Source organism: Microcebus murinus, chromosome 18 (assembly GCF_040939455.1).
Source record: "Microcebus murinus isolate Inina chromosome 18, M.murinus_Inina_mat1.0, whole genome shotgun sequence".
Taxonomy (NCBI): domain Eukaryota; kingdom Metazoa; phylum Chordata; class Mammalia; order Primates; family Cheirogaleidae; genus Microcebus; species Microcebus murinus.
In genome coordinates this window covers 57,530,953-57,539,750 of record NC_134121.1, presented here as the reverse complement: position 1 = coordinate 57,539,750, position 8,798 = coordinate 57,530,953, and the positions used below count along the sequence as shown (strand labels likewise).

Here is an 8,798-nt window from a genome sequence, read left to right as displayed (position 1 = left end):
CAGCAGGAGCAGGGAGGGAGCAGCAGGACCTTGCCTTGCCCTTGCTTCTGCCTCTCCCACCAGCGGTGGCCCTGTCACCGAGGAAGGACCTGCTGGAGCAGGCCCTGGGGGCTGGGTCCTGGGTTCCTTCTCACACCCTCCTTCCCTGTCTCTGGTCTGGGACTTTGTGGTCTTTCTGGTCCCCAAATGCCCAGGCTTCCGGGCTCTTGGCTGCCAATTCTGAAGGTCCTGGCTGCAGCTGGGGCTTCTGGCATTCAAGGCTTGGGGCTGTGGGGAGGCAGCTGCCTGAATGTATTTTTTATGACATTCCATTGAAGTAAAGTTTATTCTCTTCCTCTCTCCTCACTGGTTACTCTGGTGCAGCTGCAAGTTCTCTTCCTTCATTTCCAGTGACCACTCTGGTGGCTCTTTTAATGGGAGGTGAGAACTTTGGCAGCTTGAGGCGCCATCAGCACTTCACCCTTGTCTAAGTGGTGGCGAGGGTGGCAGTTCTTGTCAACCTTCTGGATGCCCTTTTGCAACCAGGGCAGATGCCAGGCTGACCCTGTTGTCTGAGCAGCTCCAGCCAAGAAAGTCAGGGCCAGGGGACTTGTGCTGCCTCAAGGGCACTCCCAAAACCTGGAAGGCCGCAGGTTGCCAACTGGGGCCTTTTCTCCAGGACTGCCCCCTAGATCTGCAACTCATCCCAGTGTTGTGCTTGGAGTAGGAGAGGGGGATCCAGGTTGATCCAGCCCTGGCAGGCTGGGTGGGTGGGAGCGGGACAACGCGGTATGCCCTGGGAAGGTGCTGCCACCCGGCTCCGACCGCGCCCTCCGAGGCTCCTCCTGCCTCAGTTCACCTGAGCCCAGGGGAGTGCCAGGGCGGGGAGCCCGTGCGGGACCGAGGGCTGAGGAGCGAGTCCGGCCCAGCGCCCGCCAGCCGCCCTGGTCCGGGACGGGGCCGGGCTGCGCCTGGTGAGGCGGGGCGCGACGGCGGCAGTGTCGCGGAAGTGCCGCGCGCAGCCCGCCCCACCTCGGCCCACGCCGGGGATCCCGCCTCGGCGCGGGCGGGTGGTGCGCGGGGCCCCGGCAGGGGGCGCCGGCGAGCCGGCCCCGCCCCGCGCCGCGCAAGGACGTCGTGAGCGGCCGTGGCTCCGCGGCGCGCGCTCCCTGCCCGCCGAGCGGCCCGGGCACGCGCCCGGCAGGTGGGTCGTGGCGCCCACGCCGCCCCTGCCGCCGGCGGGACGCGGGACAGCGGGCTCCGCTGCCGGCCCGCGCGGCCGGGAAGGGCGTTCCGGGCGTGGGGGAGCCGCCGAGGTCTGGAGACCCGTAAGGTCGCCTTGGTTGGCCAAAGGGGCGACTCCAGGGGGTCCTGCCTCCCGGCTCACCGTCCCGCTTCCCCTTCCCCCTTTAGAAGGAAGGATCCAGAATGGAGCTCGGGAGCTAGGAGTCCCGACTGGGTGGGCCCGGGTTTCTGCCACTCGGGAGGCCAGTTCAACCAGTCTGTCCCGGGGAGAGGCTGCCGGCACCGTGGGAGTTCGGGCTCTGACCGACAGGGGCGGCAGACGGGGCGCCCGCTCCCGCCACCCACGCGGCCGGCCCCAGCCCGGGGCTGCAGGGGTGGGTTTGGGGACTGAGAAGGTTGGGCAGAGGAGCGTGGAACTCCGCTGGGACAGAGCCCCGCAGCTTCGAGCCCCCAGACTGGTCACTCGCCCGGATCGTGCTGAGCCAGCAACTTCCAGGCCAATTTATTTAGGCAACTCTAAAGTCCACCTATCCACGCCCCCAAAATCTACCTTGGTGTCCTGCCTCCTGCTGGGACACAGAGGGGCGCGTTCATCCTTCATCTCTTTACTCTTGTGTAATCCCACAAGCGTGGGGTTCCCTAAGCTGAACAGCAGGTGCCTGGCTGGTGCCCAGTCTCCGCAGGAAGCAGAGCTTTGTGGGCCCTCGGCCAACCACTGAATGCCGTGACCGCCCGGGAGCACCTGTCCCAAGCGCTGGCCAACCTCACCCAGAGCCTGCAGAACGGGAACCGGCCCTCTGCCACACACCTGAGGCCTCTCCCCTCGCGTCCTCTGCTCCCCAGGTGCAGTCAGGAGGCCCAGCCCGGTCAAGAGCTGCTGGGACTGCACGGTCATGGGGGAGCCCAGTAGAGAGGAGTATAAAATCCAGTCTTTTGACGCAGAAACCCAGCAGCTGCTGAAGACAGCACTCAAAGGTGAGCGTGGAGCCCCTCTTGAGCTGGGGTCCGGAGCTGCAGAGAAGGGCCGTGTGGGGCAGCACCAGAGGGCTGAGCTGTGGATGGGGGAGGATGCTTCGCCCCTCCCTTCTGTTCTTTTGTTTTTTCATTTTCTAGTTGAACAAACTGAGATTTTTTTTTTTTTTTTTTTGAGACAGAGTCTTGCTCTGTCACCTGGGCTAGAGTGACTTGGCATTATCCTCGCTCCCAGCAACCTCTAACTCCTGGGCTTAAGCAATTTTCCTGCCTCGGCCTCCTGAGTAGCTAGGACTACAGGCGTATGCCACCATACCTAGCCAAGTTTTCTATTTTTAGTAGAAATGGGGTCTTGCTCTTGCTCAGGCTGGTCTCGAACTCCTGGCTTCAAGCGAGGCCAGTGCTTGGACCTTCCAGAGTGCTAGGATTACAGGCGTGTGCCACCTTCTGTTCTGAGAATAGGAGTCAATGACGTAACTCCCGAACTGGAAGACAGGCATTTAGGCCAGTATTGGGGAGTATGAATCACAGAGTCACCCGCAGTATGTACAGCCTTTTTTTTTTTTAAGTACCCATGGAAGAGAACACAGTTCCTGCCCTTTAAGCCCGTACATTTGAATTGCTGGCTTTTGCATTGCTGCAGCCAGCGCTCTTGAATGTGGAAAGCTGCCTGCCTTGAGACCGAGGTTGGAGTATTCGGCTTGGCAGAGTAACTCTATCACTTGCCCTGGCCCGATGCCTTGCCTCTAACGCTCAGGACAGAAGTCCGTCTTCAGCTAACAACCAGCAATGCCCATCACATGCCAAGCCGGGCTTGTGGGGGAGGCTCTGCGTGGCCCACTCTTGTCAGGGGTTTGTGTGTATTCTAAGAACACTTTCTGCTGTGACATTGCAGTTGGAGACTTGTCGTTCAGTGTTCCTTCTTCAACCTTGTGCCAGGAAAAGATGTGTTCCTGAGAAACCAGCATTCTTCCTTGGATAGGTCTCTACCAGCCACACAACCCTCCTTGCTTTCTCTAATTGGGTAACTAGGAGGCCGACCTCGGGGGCGGCCCCTGTGTGTGGTTTCTGTCCTCCTCTGTATACTTTCTTTTTTTTTTTTAGACAGAGTCTCGCTTTGTTGCCCAGGCTAGAGTGAGTGCCGTGGCATCAGCCTAGCTCACAGCAACCTCAAACTCCTGGGCTCGAGCGATCCTTCTGCCTCAGCCTCCTGAGTAGCTGGGACTACAGGCATGCGCCACCATGCCCAGCTAAATATATATATATATATATATATATATATATATATATATATATATATATATTTTTTAGTTGGCCAATTAATTTCTTTCTATTTTTAGTAGAGACAGGGTCTCGCTCAGGCTGGTTTTGAACTCCTGACCTTGAGCAATCCTCCCGCCTCGGCCTCCCAGAGTGCTAGGATTACAGGCGTGAGCCACTGCACCTGGCCGTCTATATACTTTCTGATCTCTTTAAATCTAAGTGTGTCTAGATTTTCGGTTTCTTGAGCAAAAAAAAAAAAAATCTAAGCATGTGATGGGAGAGCTCTGTTGCAAATAGCTCCAATCCTTCGAGAAGCAGGTGGAGGCAAATGTGGTGATGAAGCAGCTCTAGACTCCCCTCGTGTCTCTACCTCTAGATCCAGGTGCTGTGGACTTGGAGAAAGTGGCCAATGTGATTGTGGACCATTCTCTGCAGGACTGTGTGTTCAGCAAGGAAGCAGGACGCATGTGCTACGCCATCATCCAGGTCGGGAGGGTTGGGAGAGTGAAGGGAGCTGCTTTGAGGAAGGTGCTTCAGGAGTGGGCAGCAGGCCTGGCCCGCAGGACAGAGATGCAAAGGGTCTAGCTCAACGGCAGAGACACAGAACGGGTGGGGTTGCAAGGGCACCGCCCTGGCCCTCACCATCCTCTTCCTGGCTCACAGGCAGAGAGTAAACAAGCAGGCCAGAGTGTCTTCCGCCGTGGACTCCTCAACCGACTGCAGCAGGAGTACCAGGCCCGGGAGCAGCTGCGAGCGCGCTCCCTGCAGGGCTGGGTCTGCTATGTCACCTTTATCTGCAACATCTTTGACTACCTGAGGGTGAGGCCCTGCTGCCACCCTGGGAAGCAGAGATGGAGTCCCCCAGTCACCAAGCCCGGTGCTCTGACCCTCCCCCACTCCCCCCAGGTGAACAACATGCCCATGATGGCCCTGGTGAACCCTGTCTACGACTGCCTCTTCCGGCTGGCCCAGCCCGACAGTCTGAGCAAGGAGGAGGAGGTGAGAGGCCCTGGCAAAGGCCGTTGGGTGGGCAGTCTGACTCAGCCCAGAGTGCCAGCCCACCATCCATGGAGGCCTTCGAGGGCATCACTTCTGGGGCAGGAGCCTGGTGGGGGTATTTAAGGCCTGTCACAGTTACAGGACAAGCTGCCAGGTCAGGAATTTATCCAAAACAGAGCAGCCAAACCTACTGGCTCAGCAGCTTCCTTCCCAGTAGGAAACCCATGACAGGCATGGTGAGCGCCATGGGCAGCTGGGGGTACCGATGGCCCTGAAACCAAACCAGGGTCAGGCAGTGCGGGGAGGCAGAAAAGTGGGATGAAGAAGCAGTTCGGAGACAGGCTCGAGTCTAGCATGGCCAGGTGAGGGATTTTAGGCAGTTCCCTGAATTGGTCTCTTTCTATGCAAGGTGTGGGTAACACCCACTCGGTGTCAGGATGAAGCAGAAAGTGAGTGTAAAGGGCAAAGCACGGTGCCTGGCACATGGCAAATAAATGCTCTGTGTTGTTGTCTGGCCCTGCCCAGAGCTCACCAGGGTCACCCGCTGCCCCTGCAGGTGGACTGCTTGGTGCTGCAGCTGCACCGCGTCGGGGAGCAGCTGGAGAAGATGAATGGGCAGCGCATGGATGAGCTCTTTGTCCTGATCCGGGATGGCTTCCTGCTCCCAACCGGCCTCAGCTCCCTGGCACAGCTGCTGCTGCTGGAGATCATTGAGTTCCGGGCGGCCGGCTGGAAGACGACCCCGGCTGCCCACAAGTACTACTACAGCGAGGTCTCAGACTAGGCCTCCACATCAGGGCTTCCTCACCAGTAGCACTGGCCTTCTTTCTGTCCACCGCCCAAGCTGGCAGTGGAATCTCTGTCCCAAAGACTTTTAACCCCTCAAGCCTTTCAGCATCTTCCCTTCTAAACTTTCTCATCTCCCAGTGAGATGTTCCCACTGATGCTGTGGTCCTGCCCCTCCCACCCCCCACACTCAGGGGTTGGGGAAGATGACAAACAGATATCTGGGCTCAAGGCTGTCCCCCTTCTGCACAGTCCCGTCTGCCTCTCTCTCCCACCTGGGCCAGGCAGAGAAGGGCAACTCTTATCAAGTGCTGCACCATGTAATCACTGGTACAATAGCTACCTTGGTGCCTCAGTTCCCCCATCCATAAAATGGGTAACCATGGATGTCAGTGGGATGCTTTAGGATGTGAAGGGGCAAAAGCATAGCACAAGTCACACCAGAAACTGCTTTTTATACATTTTGTACAAGGACCACTTTGGAAACAAGCATATGTCCTCCACTCAGTTTTAATGAACGGTAGTACCGTCGTCACATGCTATGGCAGGTCAGCTTGAGAACTTTCTAATAAATCTTTGCTGATACTAAAACTGCTTCCTTTTATATCATCCAAAGGTCCACCTCAAGCTGAGGGAAAAGACTGGGCCCTGAGTTTTTTGGAGGAATCCTCAAATTGGTATGTTCCATCTTAACAAGGTATGGGGCAGGTAGAGCAAGTTCTAGCCTCAAAGAAAGGATTAATGGGCAGTAAACATGCTGCTCCATCCTCCCTGTAAGGCCTGCCCACCCTTAAAAACGAACTATGTCCTTAACCCACAGGCATTTTTCAGTGTGGCAGTGGCTCACACTTTCTTGCAGCAGAGGGCCCTGGGTTTCGCCTAGAACCGCTACCACCAGCGGTAGTGGGCCAGGGCACGATTGGCCTCTGCCATCTTGTGCATGTCCTGCTTCTTCTTGACCACAGGGCCCTGGTTGTGAAAAGCCTCCAGCAGCTCGTGTGACAGCTTCTCGGGCATCAGTGTTCGCCGGTGCTTATTTTCCCGGCACTCAGTGATCATCCACTTCATGGCCAAGAAGCGGCGACGTCGGTCAGCTAGGGGCACAGGGACCTGGGTAAGACAGGACACAAGCAGATTGGTCCAGGGGCCTGACAGGACTGGGGCCTCCTGCCTCCCTGAGCTCTAAGGAGTGGCCACATGTTTCCTCTGGGCCAGCTTTGGTAAGGTTTCTGAGGAAAGGGTCCTGTCTTTTCACCCTGGGTGTAGCAGACATAAGATACGTTCATTCAGCAGATACTTGTTAGACACTGGCCTCTTTCCCTTGGAAATGGAAGCTCTGCCAAGTTGATACAAGTACCAAATGGGAAAAGCACCATCCGCTGGTGTGACTTAGCCACCTCAGACCACGGTGCCTAAAAAGACCCTCTGTCCAAGAATCATTTGCCAGGCCCTCACTATGTGCTAGGTACTGTGCCAGACACTGGAAATGCAAACACTGAGAAAGTCCCTATCCTTATGGAGTTTATATTGGAAAAAAAAGAGAAGAAAACCCACTTATGAAATGAAATAATAACTAAAGGCTATGAAAGAGCTGCCTAGTTCAGTCTGGGGTCAAGCACTATGCTAGATGCTGATGTGTAAAGACAGGACAGAAGCAGTCTCTCACCAGGAGAACTTTACAGTTTAGGATACACAAGATGCTGGACATATAGGAGAGCAGGGACTCTCAGAAGATGTCATTTAGATATTTCTTTGCTTTCTTCCTTTTCCATCTTCTGAGATTTTTACACTACAGGACTCAAGGAGTAGATTTTGACAGTCCAGTCTCTAGAGAGCTATGAATCTTGGCCCAACTCTGGGCTCTCCCACTCCCCATCTTGTTTCACATGTGGGCAGCCCTTGTTTTCTTGCCCTGGCCACTCACCTGGTAGAAGTGGCCACCCTTGAGGATAGGTACTAGCCCAATCACAGGCTCACAGTTTTTCAGTGCTTGGTGGAAGATGGTGTAGGGGTTGCGTTCGATGGTTGCCTGTTCCTCTGCAGAAGCAGCATGGTACTTCTCAAACTGCTTCCTTTTCACAGCTTCCAGGGTCTGCAAAGGAATCTGATGGAAGAGGCTGTCCCAGGCTCCCAGAGGGCTTACTCAGCCCAGCTAATACCTTGCTCTTTACTCCCATCATCTGGTTCTTCCATGGCAGTGCAGCTCCTCCCTCAGCACATCCAAGACAAAGTTTTTAAGTGCCTGCCCCTTTGCTAGACAAGGACTGAGAGAGGACTGAGGTTTGCGAGGGGTGGGGAGATGGCAGTTACTGACTCCTGCAGGACTTCATTAAAGCCCCCAAACTTGCAGAGAAGTTAACTTTAATGATAGGTATACGAATCCATTATCTCTTAAGATAAACTGAAAGAACCATGTACAAAGTCACAGAGAAAAGAGGAAGGAGGTACTGCTTACCTGTGTCATGAGGGATCTGGCCAGTACTTTGTTTCCTCCTTTCATCATCATGTTGGTGAATTTACTTCAAGGATAAAAACAACATGCTTAGCTTTCCAAGATTGTATCATGGAATCCTTACCATAGACCCTCCCTGGAAAAAGAGTGTCTGTTTCCATCTAACCTGATCACTGGGTCTTCAAAAACAGAGCTTGTTTTCATCGCTGGAGCAGCTTTGATGAGCTGGGTCTTCTTGAGTTCCTGATCATACTTCTCCTCCTCAGTTAGCTCGGCCACAGGCTTGTGGTAATATTCCTTGTCAATCTTGGGATCCCTATATTCAGGACCATAGCGGCTCCACCGCACCTGGGTTACCCTGGGAGGGGGAAGAGGAGGAGGCAGGCTAAAGCTGACTACACAAGTGAATAAGATTGACTTAACAATAGGCATGTTTGCCAAGCTGCCGACGAGGGAGAGCGGTGCGGGGAACACCAACTAAACCTGAAGTGCAATAACTTTGGCTCCTGTTTCAAGAGGTAGGAGGACCTCCCCTAACAGGCGGGGAGTCTCCTTATCAAGTGCGAACGGTAAGATTAGACTCCCCGCCTATACATCTCTACCCCCACCTCCTGATACATAGACGATCCTAGCTCTTAGCTCCTTACCAGGGGTCCGCACGTTCAGTTCTGAGGTAGAACCCTAAATCAGCCACACCCCTTAAGCGAGGCGTAGTCACTAAGCCTTCAGATCGGCTCAAAGTCACGCAGTTAAGAAGCTTGAAGCAGATATCCTGGCTCCCACGGCAAGGCTCTTTCCAGGGCCTCACGCGGCCTGCCTATGGTCCCCTTCCTTCCCCGCAGGTCCCTCCGTGAAGACTCAAGCGGCGCCTCTAGCTGCCCGCCGCCCTCTCACCCTGGAAGCCGCAAGACAGCACGACGCGCGACCAGCGGCAGGCTCGACCACCCTCGAACACCCTTCACAGCGGAGGCAGCCATCTTGGCAGGCCGCGAGGACCCCCACCAGGACTGCCCGCGGCGCGCCTGAGCAAATGACGCGTTAAAGAATCCACAGGGTCCTAAATTTGAGTTTCACCCCTTTGATCTGGGCGTTAGAGTCTTTC

General features: G+C 55.5%; 2 protein-coding genes across 6 annotated transcripts; one reads left to right on the top strand and one right to left on the bottom strand.

Annotated features, from left to right (window-relative positions):
* The first annotated feature begins 1,048 nt into the window (after positions 1 to 1,048).
* On the top strand, positions 1,049 to 5,835 carry MIF4GD (MIF4G domain containing). 4 transcript variants are annotated; one of them, XM_012778787.2, is made up of 6 exons: positions 1,049 to 1,183; positions 2,068 to 2,199; positions 3,836 to 3,945; positions 4,123 to 4,278; positions 4,366 to 4,458; positions 5,015 to 5,835. In XM_012778787.2, exons 2-6 carry the CDS (start codon positions 2,118 to 2,120, stop codon positions 5,240 to 5,242), a joined length of 669 nt encoding a protein of 222 aa, XP_012634241.1. In that variant the 5' UTR covers positions 1,049 to 1,183; positions 2,068 to 2,117; the 3' UTR covers positions 5,243 to 5,835. The 4 variants fall into 4 exon arrangements, with proteins under 4 accessions (XP_012634241.1, XP_012634247.1, XP_012634242.1 ...); XM_012778793.3 differs by having other exon boundaries at positions 4,984 to 5,232; XM_012778788.2 differs by lacking the exon at positions 1,049 to 1,183 and adding an exon at positions 1,184 to 1,307.
* On the bottom strand, positions 5,737 to 8,715 carry MRPS7 (mitochondrial ribosomal protein S7). Of its 2 annotated transcripts, none has more exons than XM_012778785.3 (5): positions 8,591 to 8,715; positions 7,863 to 8,054; positions 7,700 to 7,763; positions 7,169 to 7,348; positions 5,737 to 6,354 (listed from the first exon to the last, which is right to left on the bottom strand). In XM_012778785.3, exons 1-5 carry the CDS (start codon positions 8,671 to 8,673, stop codon positions 6,133 to 6,135), a joined length of 741 nt encoding a protein of 246 aa, XP_012634239.1. In that variant the 5' UTR covers positions 8,674 to 8,715; the 3' UTR covers positions 5,737 to 6,132. The 2 variants fall into 2 exon arrangements, with proteins under 2 accessions (XP_012634239.1, XP_012634240.1); XM_012778786.3 differs by having other exon boundaries at positions 7,169 to 7,336.
* Between the last annotated feature and the right edge of the window lie 83 nt (positions 8,716 to 8,798).

What these genes read in the sequence shown, in the direction of transcription:
- MIF4GD (XM_012778787.2), top strand. Translation starts at nt 2,118, where the DNA reads ATGGGGGAGCCCAGTAGAGAGGAGTATAAAATCCAGTCTTTTGACGCA. An exon ending in GCTGAAGACAGCACTCAAAG is followed by an intron (nt 2,200 to 3,835) that starts GTGAGCGTGGAG and finishes CTCTACCTCTAG; the next exon opens with ATCCAGGTGCTGTGGACTTG. An exon ending in ACATCTTTGACTACCTGAGG is followed by an intron (nt 4,279 to 4,365) that starts GTGAGGCCCTGC and finishes CACTCCCCCCAG; the next exon opens with GTGAACAACATGCCCATGAT.
- MRPS7 (XM_012778785.3), bottom strand. Translation starts at nt 8,673, where the DNA reads ATGGCTGCCTCCGCTGTGAAGGGTGTTCGAGGGTGGTCGAGCCTGCCG. An exon ending in CCAGATCCCTCATGACACAG is followed by an intron (nt 7,349 to 7,699) that starts GTAAGCAGTACC and finishes CTCTTCCATCAG; the next exon opens with ATTCCTTTGCAGACCCTGGA. An exon ending in AGGGTGGCCACTTCTACCAG is followed by an intron (nt 6,355 to 7,168) that starts GTGAGTGGCCAG and finishes TGTCTTACCCAG; the next exon opens with GTCCCTGTGCCCCTAGCTGA.